Source organism: Microtus pennsylvanicus, chromosome 1, assembly GCF_037038515.1.
Source record: "Microtus pennsylvanicus isolate mMicPen1 chromosome 1, mMicPen1.hap1, whole genome shotgun sequence".
In the NCBI taxonomy this organism is placed as follows: domain Eukaryota; kingdom Metazoa; phylum Chordata; class Mammalia; order Rodentia; family Cricetidae; genus Microtus; species Microtus pennsylvanicus.
In genome coordinates, this window is record NC_134579.1 from 101371779 (window position 1) to 101389868 (window position 18090).

At 47.8% G+C, this 18090-nt stretch overlaps 1 protein-coding gene across 1 annotated transcript; it reads right to left on the minus strand.

Moving 5' to 3' along the window:
• Nucleotides 1-7408: 7408 nt before the first annotated feature.
• Nucleotides 7409-16096, minus strand: Zp3 (zona pellucida glycoprotein 3). Its single transcript, XM_075957072.1, has 8 exons — nt 15782-16096; nt 13519-13637; nt 11787-11890; nt 11524-11701; nt 10560-10677; nt 8817-8908; nt 8611-8729; nt 7409-7620 (listed from the first exon to the last, which is right to left on the minus strand). Exons 1-8 carry the CDS (start codon nt 16094-16096, stop codon nt 7409-7411), a joined length of 1257 nt encoding a protein of 418 aa, XP_075813187.1.
• Nucleotides 16097-18090: the final 1994 nt, after the last annotated feature.

The window sequence follows — 18090 nt, forward strand, 5'->3', positions numbered from 1 at the left end:
ACAGGTACACCCACACACATGCACATGCAATTTAAAAATTTAAATTTGTTTAAATAGAAGGGTTCTCCAAGAAGGAGTGAGGTACACCCCACAGGACAAATATGGGCTTCTTGCAAGTAATTACAAGTTCTGTGGGGTTTTGTTCTGTTTTGGTTGGCTGGCTGAAACAGGGTTTCTCAGCCCTGGGATGGAGGGCGAGCACCACCACACCTGACACTTAGGTTTCTGCATGATGGGTCTGCTTGGCGTTTTTGGTGGCTCTCAAGTTACATCTCTAAAGGTTGTGAAGAAAACACCCACACTTAACATTGCACAGAGAGTGTAATTTAGAAGATTAAGAGTTAATGAATTTTAAATCACTCGGGGAGCAGAGACAGTTGGGTCTCTGTGAGTTCGGAACAGCCAGAGTTACACAGTGAGACTCTATGGGGGCAGCAGACAAACTTAAAGCATTTTAGGGGCTGGAGAGAGACAACTCAATGGTTAGGAGTGAGTGCTACTTGCTACTTTGCAGAGGACGTGAGTTTGATTCCCAGAGCCCAAAAGACAGGTCACAGTCATCTGTAACCTCAGTTCCAGGAGATTCAACACCCTCTCCTGGCTTCTTCAGGCACTGCAGGAACGTGGTGCACAGACATACATGCAAGCAAGACATTTACACAAAATAAAATGGTACAGGAGACCACTTCCTAAATATAACCCCAGCAGCACAGACACTAAGAGAAACAATTAATAAATGGGACCTCCTAAAACTGAAAGGCTTCTGTAAAGCAAAGGACATGATCAACAAGACAAAACAACAGCCTACAGAATGGGAAAAAAATCTTCACTAATCCCACATCAGACAGAGGTCTGATCTCCAAAATATACAAAGAACTCAAAAAATTGGACACCAAAAGATTACATAATCCAATAAAAAAAATGGAGTACAGACCTAAACAGAGAACTCTCAACAGAGGAATCTAAAATGGCTGAAAGACACTTAAGGAAATGTTCAACATCCCTAGTCATCAGAGAGATGAAAATCAAAACAACTCTGAGATTCCATTTTACACCTGTAAGAATGGCCAAGATCAAAAACACTGATGACAACTTATGCTGGAGAGGTTGTGGGGAAAAGGGAACACTTCTGCATTGCTGCTAGGATTGCAAGCTGGTACAGCCCCTTTGGATGTCAGGGTGGTGACTTCTCAGAAAATTAGGAAACAATCTTAAGACCCAGCAATACCACTTTTGGGTATATATTCAAAGGATGCTCAATTGTGCCACAAAGACATGTGCTCAATTATGTTCATAGCAGCATTGTTTGTCATAGCCACAACCTGGAAACAAACTAAATGTCCTTCGACCAAAGAATGGATAAGGAAAATGTGGTACTTTTACACAATGGAGTACTACACAGCAGAAAAAAATAACGACATCTGGAATTTTGCAGGAAAATGAATGGAGCTAGAAAACATTATTTTGAGTGAGATAACCCAGATACAGAAAGACAATTATGACATGTAATCACTCATAAGTAGTTTTTAAACATAAAGCAAAGAAAACCAGCCCACAAATCACAATCCCAGAGAACCTAGACAACAATGAGGACCCTAAGAGAGACATACATAGATCTAACCTACATGGGAAGTAGAAAAAGACAAGATCTCCTGAGTAAATTGGGAGCATGGGGACCTTGAGAGAGGGTTGAAGGGGAGGGAAGAGGGAGGGAGAGGAGCAGAGAAAAATGTAGAGCTTAATAAAAATAAAAAAATTAAATCTTCTGAAAGTATTAGATATTTTCTTATAGACAAAGTGGTGAGTTTATTTCTGGGCAGTGTAAGTTATAAGATGGATAAAGTAGAAAGATAAAATTTTATGTCAATTTAAGAAAATTGACATCCATGTATGATAATGCATTTAGGAGACCAATGCAGGAGGATCTCTGTGAACTCAGCAGAGATAGCCAAGACTATGTAAAGACCCTGTCTCAAAAACCAAAACAATAATTTTTTTAAAAAACAAAAAAATGATACCAGGCATAGTGGCACACACCTTTAATCCCAGCACTTGGAAGGCAGAGGTAGGTAGATCACTGAATTTGAGACCAGCCTAGTCCACAGAACAAGTTCCAAGATAGCCAGGGATAACAGAGAAACCCTGTCTTGAGGAGAAAAAAAATGGCCAGATCAAAGTCATGCCTTTAATCCCAGCACTCGGGACACAGAGACAGAAGGATCTCTGTGAGTTTGAGGCCAGCCTGGTCTACAGAGCGAGTTCCAGAACAGCCAGAGATGCACAGAGAAACCCTGTCTCAAAAAAATAAAACAGAAAAGCCACTGGTGTGCGTGCATGTCTGGAGGTGAGATGCCAGCTTCCAGGAACCCGTTCTTTCCTTCCACCAAATGGGAACCAGGGACTGAACTCCATTCCCCAAGCGCCCTTACCCACTGAGCCATCATGCCAGCCCAGGCTACAAATCATTTCATCTCTAAGTAATCACGGCCTAATCACTGCCTTGACATCTTTGATGTGTCTCTCCTGGGAAAGCCATCACCCAGCCCCAAATGAGCATAATGTCTACCTTTCTCATCAGTTAAAGCAGATCAGACGGCAGGAGCAAAGCCTCCACCCTCTCCCATGTCTCCATAATACTTCCTTATGCAAGCCTGCGTCCGTATCCCCAGTGGAGGCCACCTCTCCTGGGGAGAGAAGGGCTTCTCAGCTGAAGATTCAAATGACCCCACCTGCAGGTCAAATCCTAGTCACGCTTACTCCGCACCCCAGACACAGTCACTTCCTCTTGGTTATGAGGAAATGAAAGAACAGTTGAATGAAGGACACATTCTCAGACTCTTACGACACCCGGGAACTTGAAGACAAGGAACAGATGGAGTTTCATTAAAGAAATGGTCCCCAGCATGTCCTTGGATCACACTCACAGAACAGTGTCTATTGGGGTCTGGGGAGCGGGGGCTCAGCAGTGAAGAGCACACCCTGCTCTTCAGAGAACCCAAGTTTGGTTCCAAGTACCCACACGGAGCAGCTCACAACCATCTGTAACTCCAGTTTCAGGGGACGCAATGCCCAGTTCTGGCCTCAGCAGGCTGCTCTTGTATCCCCCACCATCTGGGACATTATTCCCAGGGGATCTGATGCCGTCTGCTAACGTTGCATACACACAGCGCACAGGGCACACAGACACCATAGGCAGGCAAAATACCCCCCCATTACTAAATATTTTCAAAATAATTTAATAATTTATTTATTTATTTGATTTTTCAAGAGAGGGTTTCTCTAGCCCAGGCTGTCCTGGAACTCTCTTTGTAGACCAGGCTCACCTCTAACTCACAGAGATCCTCCTGCCTCTACCTTCCGAGTGCTGGGATTAAAGGTGTGCACCAACCCATTAATTTATTTTTATAGAAGGGGACACATATATGGAGGTTGGACAGAAAAACTTGCAGCAGCGAGTCCTCTTCTACCATGGGGTGTTGGGGACTGAACTCAGGCCATCACGCTGCACTACGAGAGCCTTTATCTACTCAGCAGTCTCACCAGCCTCTAATTTTTTTTTTGTCTAAGACAGAGTTTCTCCCTGTAGCCCTGGCTGTCCTGGAGCACATTCGGTAGACCAGGCTGGTCTCAAATTCAGAGATCTGCCTGCCTCTCCTACCCTAGTGCTGGGACAAAAGGCAAACACCACCACCAACAGGCCTCAAAAATATATTTCTTTTGAGAAACAGTACCTACTGAACACATGCCAGACATGACACATGAAAACTAGCTATCTCTAAGATCCTAAAAAACAAAGAATGTATGCATGCATTTACATATAAGCTAAAGATAATTTGAGGCAGTATGATTGACAGGAGTAAGATCAGGCAGATCTCCCGAGTGCTGGGATTAAAGGCGTGCGCCACCACCGCCCGGCCGAGAGCCTGAATTTAATGGCCAGACCCCACATGGTGGAAGGAGAGTACCAGCTCCCATAAAGTTGTCCTCTGCCCTCCACATGTACACAAGTGTTCACTCATGCACATAACACACCCCTTCATTCTGAAAGAAATTTCCAATTCGTAATTTTGTCTCTAAATTCTTCAATGCAGGCCAAAGCAGAACCTAGAAACAACAAGTCTAATTCTCAGCCTGGTATTTTACTCCTCTATCTGGTTTCTAAAAATTATTCTAAAGAACTGTGTTGGGGCCGGGCAGTGGTGGCACATGCCTTTAATCCCAGCACTCGGCAGCAGAGGCAGATGGATCTTTGTGAGTTCGAGGTCAGCCTGGTCTAGGGAGTGAGTTCCAGGACAGGCTACAAAACTTCAGAAAGTAACCCTATTTCAAAAAAAAAAAAAAACAAACAAACAAAAAAGCCGGTTGTGGTGGCACACTCTGGTAGGATTTGCTGAGGGAGGCAGAGGCAAGAGGATCTCAAGTTCGAGGCCAGCCTGGGCTACACATTTTTTAAAAAAGAAAAAAAAAACAAATAAAAAACAAAAAAGGAAAAAAGCTGGATTAGTGTGTGTGTATTGAAGTCAGAGGACAGTGTGCAGGAATCCCTTCTACCCCTATAGATTCAGGGGATTGAACTCAGGATGTTAGCTTGCCAGCAAGTACCTTTGCCAGCTGAGCCATCTCCCCTACGTGATCTACTCTGTTACCTCCCCAGCCTTTGCTACCAGTCACACTTCTAGACAACATTTGAGGTCCAAGGACTCCCCATCCTAAGTAGACCAAGAGTCTACCTTGCTCTAAATATACTGTAGACACCTAGTATCATGTGACAACACTTGTTTATAATCCCAGTATTTGGAAGATGGAGACAGGCTCACTCGGCCGGCCGTTTAAGACTAGCCTTGCATGATACCTCATCTCAAGAAGTCTGGAGCCGAGCGGTGGTGGCGCACGCCTTTAATCCCAGCACTCGGGAGGCAGAGGCAGGCGGATCTCTGTGAGTTCGAGGCCAGCCTGGTCTACAAGAGCTAGTTCCAGGACAGGAACCAAAAGCTACAGAGAAACCCTGTCTCGAAAATCAAAAAAAAAAAAAAAAGAAGTCTGGAGACATCAGTCTCATGCATGCTAGGTGTGGTGTTTGAAAGAAAATGGCCCTCAAAGAGAATGGCACTAGGAGGTGTGGCCTTGTTGGAGGAAGTGTGTCATTGTGAGGGATGGGCTTAGAAGTCTCCTATGCCTAAACTACGCTTTGTGTGGTATACAGTTTACTTCCTGTTGCCTTCGGATCAAGATGTAGAACTCTCAGCTCTTTCTCCAACACTGTGTCTGCCAGCATGCTGCCCTGTCCCACCATGATAATGAGCTAAACCTATGAAACTGTAAACCATCCCAGCTAAATGTTTTCCTTTATAAGAGTCACCATCATGGTGTGTCTTCACAGCAATAGAAACCCTAAGACACTAGAGAAGCATTCTGCTACTAAACTACTGCTCCAGCCCAAGCCACCCATTTGAGCTCCTCCCTTCAGTGTGACCCCTCCACCAGCTGCTGTATTGGAGCATCTTCCTCTAGGTCTATGTCTAACAGCTGCAGCCAGCAAGCAAACTTTCAATTGACCCATTAAAGTTGAGTGTCATTTTAGTTTGCTAGGAAAGTGGAGATGCTGCTAGGCCTGGTAGTGCATGCCTGGAGTCCTAGCACTTGGGAGATAGAAGCAAAAGGATCAGGAACTCAAGGTTGTCCTCAGTTATGCAAGATCAAGGCCAGCTGGGCTAAGATGCTCTCAAACAAAAAAAAGAAAGGATCGCCATTTATACAGGAGACTAGGAAAGGAGCTCAGTGGTAGAGTACTTGCAAGGCACTGGATTCAACCCCCAGTCTCATAAAAGTAAAGACTGGGCAAGGTGGGTAGTCAGTCCACCAGAGTGGAGGAAACAACTCTTTCACTGGAGGTGGAACTGAAGAGCAAAAACTGACCAGGGAGAGTAAAAACTCAAGAGATGCCGAGACAGCTCTTCCCGATTTCTGAGACAAAAGGAAATCGCAGCCACCCCTTCTGAGGCCATCAACTACCAAAGGATCTCCTCTCAGAACCCACAACTCTATATATTCCCAAAATGCTACTCCACACACCTTGGTGACCACCCAGAACTAAAGTTATTTTGACAACTTCATTGGGGCATATTTTTTCTGCTTTGACCTTACTGGCTACATTGTTAAGGTTTGTTTTTCTTTGATGTGTATCTGAGCATACAGCACATGTGCACAGGTATCTATGGAGGCCAAAGGAGGACATCAGATCTGGAACTGAAGGTTCATGTGGATCCCAGCAACTATATTATGAGCCACCTGATGTGGGTGCTGGGATCTGAAATCAGGTCCTCTGGATGTGCTCCTATTTCTCTAGCCCCTGTAGATTCATGCGTACCAGTGTTTTGATTCCACATTTAAGTATGTGCATGTGTGTGCATTCCTGCTCCCCATGGGGGTCAAAGGGCTTATCAGATCCCCTGCAACTGGAGTTATAGATGGTTGAGAAAACTGGGGGTACTGGAACTGAGCCCCTAGTCTTCTACAAGAGCAACAGCGGTCTTAATTGCTGAGCCATCATTTGGGTTTCATTTTTTGAAAACAGGGCCTCTTCAGGGAACCCTGGTTGTCTTGGAACTCACTCTGTAGACCAGGCTGGCCTCGAACTCAGATCTGTCTGCCTCTGCCTCCCAAGTGCTGGGATTAAAAGATGTGCATCACAACCACAACCCTGGTTTGTTTTTTAATAGTCACTCATAGCCTAGGAAGAGCTTCAGCTTTCTATAAAACTAAGGATAACCTTGAACTCCTAATCTTCCTGTCTCTACCTCCCAGTGTTGAGATGAGATCCCTGAGCCACCCCTCCTGGGACTTTGGACAGGTAGCCTTCTGTCTGCTGACCTGAAGAACAGAGCAAACAGTTCCCTTTTCACCCTTACCCCATGGCAATCAGATCCCTGGAGCCAGTGCTAGAAAATTCCACACCCTATAGAAGTCAGTCTGACCGGGCAGTGATAGCACATGCCTTTAATCCCAGCATGTGGGAGGCAGAGGCAGGTAGATCTCTGAGTTTAAGGCCAGTCTGATCTACAGGGCAAGTGCCAGGAGAGACTCCAAAGCTAGAAACTGTCTAAAAAAAAAAATAAGTGACAGTCTGACTGGGCCTACCCAGCTCTTTCAACAGCCCGTCTCCATATTGATCTCCTTGAAGTCACATCCTACAGCTACTCCCGGAGAGATATTACCTAACGCAGAAGTACTTGTCCACGGATGTCTTAGTCTCCATCTAAGATGCTTCTCACCGGATGTCCAGCTATAGATTTCACTATTGGCACATACACGATAGGGAGCAGTCCAGTTCCCCCTCCCCCAGGCAACCATCCCCAATCTCACACTCCCCATCAGATACAGGCACTAAACCATATTCAGAACTGGTCTTTTATTGTGAAAGGGATACAACATGGGAGGTGCTGTGACACTTCCTGGTGACACCAAGGACTATAGCAGCCAGGGTCAGGAACGCCACTGTGGCTAGGCCTAAGCCAAGAGCCACAGAGGTTTGAGCAGAAGAGGTCCAGCCCTCCACAGCCTGGTCGCTTGCCTTTCCCAGGAAGATCAGGGGCCCTACAGTGACATCAGCTTCATCTGTCACTGTAAAAGAACAGGACATGGGAAAAGGTTTTGGTTTGTTTTTTGCTTGATACTGGAGAATCATAAAGTCCTCAAGAATGCTAACCAAGAGCCTTGATGAATCACACATGGGAGCTCCTCACTGGGGGATTCTATGCAGGGGGCTCTACCACTGAGTCACACCCCAGCCCCTCACTGGAGGATTCTAGGCAGGGGCTCTACCACTGAGTCACACTCCCAGCTCCTCACTGGAGGATTCTAGGCAGGGGCTCTACCACTGAGCCACACCCCAGCCCCTCACTGGGGGATTCTAGGCAGGGGCTCCACCACTGAGCCACACCCCAGCCCCTCACTGGGGGATTCTAGGCAGGGGCTCCACCACTGAGCCACACCCCAGCCCCTCACTGGGGGATTCTAGGCAGGGGCTCTACCACTGAACCACACCCCAGCCCCTCACTGGGGGATTCTAGGCAGGGGCTCCACCACTGAGCCACACCCTAGCCCCTCACTGGAGGATTCTAGGCAGGTGCTCTACCACTGAGCCATACCCCAAATCCCTCACTGCGGGATTCTATGCCAGGTGCTACTAAGCCTTTTTCCCAGCCTTTCATGTTTGGTTTCTTAAGACAGGGTTTCCCCTCTGTAGCCCAGGCTGTCCTTGAACTGTGACTTCTGTCTTAGCTTCCCCAGGACTGGGATGACAGACGTGAGCCATTGCTCTCAGCTCTCAAGTTGAGTAATATTTCCTAAGTATCATTTTACGCTGCCTCAGGGGACTGAATGAGGTGTCACCTGACCAGCCACATTATTCTGCCTGCTGCCCAATAACGTATTGGGAAAAATCGAAGGGTGGCAGAGCTACTTCAGAAACAACTAAAAGAGGCTCAGAACCCTCCCACCTGAAAGTCCCAGAAGACATTCCCTAGGTCACCCATCGTGATGGAGAAAGAGGAAGCAGCGACAGCAGGTGCCTTAAGAGGAAGAGGAATAAATAGCTCATGTCTGACATACCGTGCCTGCGGTTTCTAGGAGCCACTGCGTGGCCCCGGGGCCTCGAGTATCTGGAACTGCTACAGTCGCCCTTGGTGCAGCAGTCACAGACGTCAGCATCGCCCTCTACTGGCAGCCAGCTGAGGGGCAGAACAGGCAGAGCTCTGATTAGAACTGAAACATCAGACATGAGGGGGTCTGAGGGTCCCCACACCTGGCCTCCTCACCTCTTGGAAGTCCTGTTAAAGGAACAGGCTTTGTTGAGCTTATCTGGGGTCTGGTTGGCTGGGGTGACTTTAAGATGGCAGGTGATGTAGATCTGAAATAGAGTCACGACCAGGCTGAGTTTTTAGAAGTGCCAATGACTTTGAAAAATTTTGTAGGAAGCCAAGTGTGGTGGTGCAGCACTCAGGAAGCAGAGGCAGGAAGATCCGAGGTTCGAGGCCAGCCTGTTCTACAGAGTGAGTTCCAGTACAGCCAGGGCTACGCAGAGAAACCCTATTGGTGGGGGTTGGGTGAGAATACTAGCTGCTTTTTTCAGAGGACCCGAGTTTGATTCCCACTACCCACATGGCTGGAATCTCTTTTGGCCTCTGCAGGCATTGCATGATGTTTACAGACACGCACTCAGGCATGCACACATACAGGTTTTTGTTTTCTGAGTAAAATAAGTTTTAAAGATGGTGAAGGGGAGCTGGCTCATTGGGCAAAAATGTTTGCCACCAAGACTAATGACCCAAGTTTGATCCCTGGAATCTACATGGTGGAAGGAGACAACCAAATTTCACTAGTTGTCCACACACACACACATACACACACACCATTGCAAAAAGCTTAATTAAGCCATGTGCATAGCCTACATCTTTTAATCCAGGCAGGTAGATCTGTGCGTTCATGACCAGCCTAGTGTACATAGTGAGCCCCAAGCTAACCAGGATACACAATAAGATCCTGTCTCAGAAACAAAAGGCAAAACAAAAAGTATAACTAGAATAACTGATTCTTGTTTGTGGATTGTGTGCTGGGGCGCAAGCCCAGAGCCTATTGTATCTTCAAAAGCACTGCTATGGAGTTCGGTGCACAGCCTAGCTCTTGCCTTTGACAGCTCCGTAGCCCAGGCACAGCGGGTCCTGGAAACCAAACTCCATCCTCCACAAGAGCTATTAGCTGCTGAGCTATCTGTCTTCTCAGCCGTGTGGGGGGGATTTCTGGGGGAACACAAGGTCTCACACGTTTGCCTCGACTGGTCTAGAACTCCCTCCATAAATCAGCCTGGTCTCAGACTCGGATTCACCTGCCTCTCTCTCCAGAGTGCTGAGATTAAAGTAGGTGTGTGCCTTTAATGCCTTACACAACTATTTAGGGCTTTTTTTTTTATTACAGTGTGTTTTGCCTGCATGTATGTCTGCCTGTATGCATGCTTGTTATCTGAAGCATAACTTCAAAAGACTCTTGGATGCCCTAGAAGTGGAGTTACAGGTGGTTGTGAGCCACCATGTGGGTATACTAGGAATCAAACCAGGTCCTCTGAAAGAGTAGCAATTTTTTAAGACGACTTAATTTTATTTTATGTATATTGGTGTTTTACTTGCATTGATGTCTGTGTGAGTGTCAGATCCCCTGAAAGAGTTACAGACAGTTGCGGGCTGCCTTGTGGGTGCTGGGAATTGAATCCAGGTCCTCTGGAAGAGTAGCCAGTGCTTTTAAACTTCTGAGCCAGCTTTCCAGCCCTTCAGCCAGTACTCTTTAACCAAACCATCTCTCCAGCTCCTATTTTATCCAGTTCAAGTTTAAACCCCACATCCCTTACCTGTGAGGGCCTCTCTGAGCCCACAGCTTCATCTGCTTGATACTTTCTATTTCTAGCATGTTAAGTCATTGGCTTAAGGGAAGGACTTTGGTAACAGCAGGAGAACATGAAGCCAGACTAGAGGCTCAGGCTTATGCCTGGCTGTGGAAAGTGTCATTACCATATTCCTAGAGCTGTTGGTAAAATGGAATACATCCACCGTGAACTGGAGAGTCTCCGGCCGGGGTCGAGGGGCTTGAAATGTAGAAAAGCTCTCAGACAGACCATCCACAAGGCAGCTTGGAAGAAGAGGGAAGAATGGAGAGTTAACCTAGATCATCTTATTACCAAAGTTCCCTGGAAGCCAGGTGTCTTTGTTTGCTTTCTGTTGCTGTGATAAAAACCAACCCAATATGAACGTGGGGAGTGAAGTGCTCGTTTGGCTCACAGATGGAACTCGAGGGACCTGAAGACAGGAACAGACCCAAAGGAAGGGCAGACCCAAAAGTAAAGTTATGGAAGGCTTGCTCAGCTACACTTCTATAGCCCAGGCCTACCTGCACCTGCACCATTGCCTGGCTCCTCCCAATTAGGAATTACCAAACCACCCACAGACATGCCCACAGGCCCATCTGGAGTTACTTCAACTGAGACTCCCTCTTCTCAGGTGAATCAAGCCAATAATAACCAGAAAAAGTAGCTCACACTTGTATCCCAACATTCCAAAGACTAAGGGTTTTTTTTTTTAAATTTCAAAGAAGATAATTTAGCTGTGAGGGGAAAATAGCATCAGGAGGGGGGAGCAAAAGAAGGTAATGACGGGACTGGAGAGATGGCTCAGCGGTTAAGAGCACTGGCTGCTCTTCCAGAGTTCCCGAGTTCAATTCCCAGCAACCACATGGAGGTTCACAACCATCTGTAATGAGATCTGGTGCCCTCTTCTGGTGTGCAGGCAGACATGCAGACAGAACACTGCATACACAATAAATATTTAAAACAGAGAGACAAGGTAATGAGGGTGAATCTGATCAAAATTCACCATATGAGAAGGTCATAGTGCATCCAATTCATATAATATATGCTAGTAAAATACTTAAAATCAAGCGGGAATAAAATGACACCCTAGCAAGGAGGTCAGGTCTCACCCATGGAAGTCCACAATGGTGTGAGAGGGAGAGCCATTCTGGTCCGGCGAAGGTGTGGCCACACAGTGGTCTACAAACAGCTGCAATGGCGGGTGACTTCCAGTCTGGACTTCTGCCTGGAGGTGGGCTACCTCCCCCAGGTGGAAGGTGGGGGATGATTTCTCAGTGTTCCAGTTCTCTGAAGGGACAGAGACAGGGGCTGGAGACTGCCCAGAGGTATCTACATTCCCCGCCCTCCTGACTCCTCCAGCCCTGAGACTCACCCTCCATCAGGCGGAGAGAGAAAGCCAGCTTCTCCTCTGAGGACACAGTGGCGCTGAAGGGAACCCAGGTGGGCCGGATAGCGTGGCTGCTCACGTTGCCCTGCCTGTGAGAAAGACTTCAGCTGCTCCCATGTACCTCCATCCTGGCCCAGTTTATGGGGTTGGGGGTTGACTCTTATGACCAGAGTTCTTGGATGGATCAACTAGGTAGCCAGGCCAAGGTCCCCAAAGGTTGGGCCTGTTCCTTAACCCCTCTCTGCCTACACCTGAACACAGCCAGACGCTCCAACCATGGGGACAGAGACCAAAGCATGGAAAGGACAGGTCTGAGGGTAGAAGCTCTGTTAGCAAGCTGAAATCTGGTCTGTCAACTTAGGCCCTGGTGAAGGAAACAGAAGCTGGAAGTGGCAGGAACCCATCACTCGGAAGGCTACGGTGAGAATGAGAATGTTCCATTCTGACTTCTTTTCAAAAACAGGTGGGTGGGGACGCAGCTGATAAGAGAGCTTGCCTAACACACGTGGCCCTGGGTTCCATCCCGGCACATCATAGACCATGTGTGGTAGTGCGTGCAATGGTAACCCACACATTTAATCCCAGTAGCCATACTAGTTGCTATAGAAACCAGGTGGTGCATGCCTTTAATCCCAGAACTAGAGGACTGTAGAACAGGAGACAGCTCGCAGTTGCATTCTGAGATTCCTGGACGCAGGATCGCCACTTCAGACTGAGGAAGAGGTAAGAGCCAGTGGCTGGCTGTTTTGCTTTTCTGACCTTAAGGTTGAACCCAATTTCTGTCCGAGTTTTTATTTGGTTGGTTTTTCGAGGCAGGGTTTCCCTGTAGTTTTGAAGCCTGTCCTGGAACTTTTATGTAGACCAGACTGACCTCGAACTCAAAGAGATCCACCTGCCTCTGTCTCATGAGTGCTGGGGTTAAAGGTGTGCGCCACCACCGCCTGGCATCTGAGTTTTTATTATGCTTCAGACAACCACTGGACACAATGACGTGTCCCAGTCTAGAGCCCCCAGGACATCTGAGCTGGACATGATTTTTTGGGGTGATTTGTTATTTTGAGACAAGGTTTTACTATGTAGCCCTAGCTCAGGCTGGCCTGGAACTCTATGGAGACCAGGCTGGCTCCAAATCAGAGATCCTCCTGCCTCTACCTCTTGAGTGATGGGATTAAAAAATGTATCCCTCCACACATTTTTAAATAAATTCATGACTTTGTGGTGGGTTATATTATATCCATGGTTACTCTGGGGCCCACGTAGGTCACTGCCCACACAAGTCTGGGAGACACACACAAATACAGAGAAGAGAGAGAGAGAGAGAGAGAGAGAGAGAGAGAGAGAGAGAGAGAGAATCAAGCCAGGCATGCTGCCTCCCAGCACTTGCGAGGCTGAGACAGACCATTGAGTTCAAGGCCAACTAGGCTACAGAATTCCAGGTCACAAAACCAAGTCAGGTCTCCTAGCACACACATTTAGGGGGTAGAGGTGGGGGGAGGAGTTTGAGCTTGGGCTTCATGGAATCTTGTCTCAATTTCATCTCTCTCCTCCCAGAAAAAAACAATCAGTCCCTTAGTGCACACCTGGCATCAGACTCTCAGCAGGTACCATTTATAATAACCCCAGCGGCAAGCCATTTCCTCATCAGAGCAACAATGGTTGTCCTACATGCAGGCGGCCTCATCCAACCCAGGGAGGGAGCAACCCATCCCACACTGACCTGGGGTAGCGGCATTCAATGGGCACCTCCGCTTGGTTAGTCCTCAGGATGGACAGGCCGCCCACAGGGCGGGGATCGTGCATCAGGAAGGTTTTGTAGACCAGGGCATCTTCTGTCACCTGAGGCAAATTTGTAAGGTTTTGTTTGAGACAGTATTTCTGTGTAGCCCTGGCTGTTGTGGAGCTCGCTCTGTCGACCAGGCTGGCCTCAAACTCTCTAGAGATCCCTGCCTGCCTCTGCCTCCAGAGTGCTGGGGTTAAAGTGTGTGTGCTGCCACTGCCTGGCTGCAAAATTGTAATGTTAATCAGACCCAAACCATACACCCTGGGAATGCTTGCTTGGCTCTTGGCCTATGGGAAGTTAAGGAATCCAACCGAGGAAGTTACACAGACAAAGCTCAGTTCGACCTGCCCTCTACTGGCCAGTAAAGAGAGCTGGGCTGGAGAGAGAGCTCAGTCCTTATAAGCATTTGGGTTCAATTCCCAATACTCACATTGCAGGTCACAACTGTCCATAACACCAGTTCCAGGAGCTGGAACCACCCTTTATGATGTACATACAAGCAAAACACCCACACATAAAAATTAAGTGAAAAAAAATATAAAGGTGGTGGCTCAAGCCTTTACTCCCAGCACTTGGGAGGCAGAGGCAGGTGGATCTCTGAGTTTGAGGCCAGCTGGGCTACAGAGTGAGTTCTGAGACAGGCTCCAAAGCTACAGAGAAAGCCTGTCTCCAAAAAAACCAAAGAAAGAAAGTTGAACAGCCGTTTCTATAGTTTTGATAGATGAGACCAAGTTGGCCTCAAACTCTTGATTCTCCTGCCTCAGCCTCTCAAAAGATAGGATTACTTGAATTACAAACCAAGTTTGATTCCACCAAAGCCTATGTAGGACACCTATGAGCTTGGGGGGGGGGGGGCTAATGTACTAAACATGGGTGACCCCAGAGCAGCTGCACCGCTGGAAAATTCTCCCGGCATGGATGATGACTTTCCTGTTGCTGTGTGGAATTGCCCCTCCACCCGTCACATACCCTTTGGCACGTTCCTAGACCCTATGCCATGAAGGCAGAATTAGACACAGCTAGCTGGAAGGTGTTGGAGGAAGCGATTGAGATCAGGTGTGGAACCAACCTGGGTACGGGCGGGCGTGGCTTTCCAAGGTCTGCCTGCACCTGTCTCCAGGTTCAGCCTCATCCACTTGGTCCTATCGCCCCGCCACAGTTAAACCTTTTTTAAAGCAGGCTTTCGTGTGGCTCAGGCTATCTTTAAACTTTCTACATAGTTCAGGATGATTGGATTCTTAATTCTTCTGCCTCTGCCTCCCAATTGCTGGATCACAGGCATACAGTTTTTTTGTGGTGCTGGGGCTCAAACTCAGTGCCTTTTGCTTGCTAGGTGAGCTCTCGACCGGATATAACTGAGCTATGTCTGCAACCAGTTGAAATGCTTAAGGTCTTTCTGCGAGTCAAGGTCGTCATAACATCCTCTGCTCTGTACATCTAATTCCAAGTTGCCAGGCATGATGGGGTGCCCCTGTAAACCCAGCCCCCCGGGAAAGCAAAGGCCGGGGTTAGAACTACAAGACCGTCTCTCAAGAGCCCCAAATTCCGGGGACAGGGGGCAGAGTGGAGGTATTAGCTCCGTAATGGAGTTGCTCGCCTTGAATATGCTGGGTTCAATCCCCAGCACGGGTTGTTGATTTTCTCAGTGATTGAGTTCAGGTCTTTAACTTTTGAGGCATGCTCTATGTTGCACCATCTGGCTTTGAACTTGATAGCCTCCTGCCCCAGTCTTCCAGCGGATTACAACTGCATATGCCTAGTTCAGAGTTGCTTTATTTTGTACAGAGTGAATCATGTAGCCAAGGCTGTCCATAGACTCCCAATTCTCCTTCCTGTACTTCCCAGGTGCTGGAATTTTGGGCATGTGTTAACTGGGACCCCAAGCTTTGGCAGGGATTTTTAATGCCTCTAGCAGATGCCTACGCTACCCTCTGCGTTCCTTTCCAACGCCTACCCTGTCACCCTTGCATTCTCTTCGTGGGGAGGGATCACAGATCTGAGAAACCCAGGGGCCAGTAAGTAGGCTGATCCCCCTTCTCCCCATCCGCCGCCAGCTTCCAGTAGCGACCCGCCCCCATCCTCCATGGTGACCACTCCCTGTTTACAGTGTAAGGACACGACGCCATCCCTCAGAAGCGACATCACCAGACCACCTCCCAGCGTCCATTCCCCTCACCGAGCTAGGGACGCCCAGCCTCACCTGCACCCTGCTGCTGCATTCGTGCAACTGGGCCTTAAACCTGACCACATCGGTATCCACGGAAACCAGAGGCTGACAGCTTTCTGAGCCAAGGGTGAGGTGCTCAGGCTCTACGAGCTTCCCGGTGCCAAAAAGGTCTCTATTGACGGTCACCACGAGCTCAGCTTCCAGACACTCCACCTCCACGGATGATGTAGGCGTCACTGGGTTCGCAGTTCCACCGGGCAAGAGCCACTGAGGCAGGGCAGAGCACAGCTCCGTGCCCCCGCACAGCATGAGACAGAGGAAGAGAGGATAGCGGTAGTTCGGCCCCATGGTGCTGCCTGAACTAAGGCTGGGTGCAGAGTAAGCGGCGGACGCTACCCAGGCATCTTATATCCCTGGAGGCCCACCCTCCCACCTGAATTCTCTCCATGGCCCTCAGTCTCCGGTGAAGCCCATCAGCAAGCAACTCAACAAACTTCAAGCAAGCCTCAAACCTCACCTGGACCAAGAATTAGGCTCTGGTTGTAGTTTGAAGATACCCCCATGTGATTCCTAGTCAAGGCTTTTGTTTATTTGGTTGGTTTGGGTTTTGTGTTGTTGCTATTTTATTTTATTTGTGGTGGGATTTGTTTTGGGGTTTTGGATTTATTGGTTTGTTTGTTTTTTCTGAGACAGGATTTCATAGTGTAGCAGCTTTGGCTGTCCTGGAGCTTGCTCCACAGACCAGACTGGCCTTGAACTCAGACATCTGCCTGCCTCTGCCTCCCAAGTGCTGCCTTTGCCACCACACCAGGCTCCTATTCATGTTTTAATTCTTTTTTTCTGTGGAACTGGACACAAAGTTTCCTAAAAGCGATGCAAATAAGCGAAGTCAATGCTCTCCCACGGAGCTGGACCCTCAGGTCCCCCTGGGAGAGTCTAGGTAAGTGCTCTAACCTAGGCTTTAACCTCAGCCTTCTTTTTACTTCTTTGAGACAATCTTAGTAAAGTTGACTGCACCAGCCTCACCCTGTGACTTGGCAGGCCTGAACTTTACAGTCCTCCAGCCTCAATCTCCCAAGTAGCTGTGGTGAAAGGCCTGAGCCATGAGGCTGGGTTTTGTACGCACATTAAAGTCTGGTGGGCCATCATTTTTCACCTTCTCACTATTCCCACCCCTTGGTGCTCAGGGCTTGAGGCAATCAAGTCTGGGCTGGGGAAGGGGCGTGGAGGTGGGGCATGACCCTGGAATGATGCTCTGATTGAAAGATGCAGGGGTTTCTTAGAAACAGCTGGGGGGGGGATTCTTGCCAAATGAAGACTATGAAGGCATTAATTAGGCATCAAGAGAAAATGTATGTGTCTGAGTCAACACTCTTCCCTAAGGGCGAACGCCTCAATTGCGATCAACCCCTACAAGTCAAAAGCAGTTTAAGATCATTCATTTGTATATTTTATTTATCATAATTTTATTTATTATTGTTGTTGTTGTTTTGGTTTTTTTCTTTTCAAGATAGGGTTTCTCCATATAGGCCTGGCTGTCCTGGAACTCTCTCCATAGATCAGACTAGTCTTGAACTAAGAGATCCTCCTGCGTCTGCCTCTTGAATTCTGGGGTTAAAGGCGTGCACCACCATTACCCACTTGATTTTATTTTTAATGCGGGAAATGCAAAATCCCCCACAACTATCAATTCTGCAGTCTCAAATCTGGGGACATTTCTGAGGTCAGGACATCTGTAGTATAAAGGAGGACACTCCTCCCGAGAAAACCATGTTCCTGGTCAATGTGTTTCCCGTCCAGGTAAATACTGATGTTTGCTTTTTCGGGCAAGGTCTTGCTCTGTAGCCCAGGCTGGTCTTAAACACACGATGATTCCCCGGCTTAAATTTCCTAGTGCCAGGATTACAAGTGTGAGCCACCACACCTAGTTTTATTTTAACTGTTTTTTTTAAACATTTATTTATTTCGTGTGGATGGAGGGGGTGGACACATGTGCCACAGTTTGGAGGTCGGAGAACAACTTTCGTGAGTCGGTTCTCTCCTGCCTCATGTCCTCAGGCTCGACAGCAAGTGCCTTCTATTTTATCATTTTCTTTTACTTTAGACAGATTGACTACACTACCTGATGTAGTTTACTTTTTACAGCTGAGGTATTACGTGTCACCGAGTCTGGGCTAATTTTCCCGTCTCAGCCTCCAGATTTTTACCACTCTCTTGGGCTTCAGCATTTATGTTTTTCTCAGTGGATACATTTATATAAATTACTGGGGAGGTGATAGGAATGTAGCCCGGGCTTGCCTCAGAATCAAAATCCACTGCTGACTGTGAGCGCACACAGCTTT

Excerpts from the sequence above, each read along its gene's own strand:
- Zp3 (XM_075957072.1), bottom strand. The coding sequence starts at position 16,096 with ATGGGGCCGAACTACCGCTATCCTCTCTTCCTCTGTCTCATGCTGTGC. Across the intron at positions 13,638-15,781 it reads AATGCAGCAGCAGGGTGCAG|GTGACAGAAGATGCCCTGGT; the intron begins GTGAGGCTGGGC and ends AATTTGCCTCAG. Across the intron at positions 10,678-11,523 it reads ACCATTGTGGACTTCCATGG|CTGCCTTGTGGATGGTCTGT; the intron begins GTGAGACCTGAC and ends TCTTCTTCCAAG.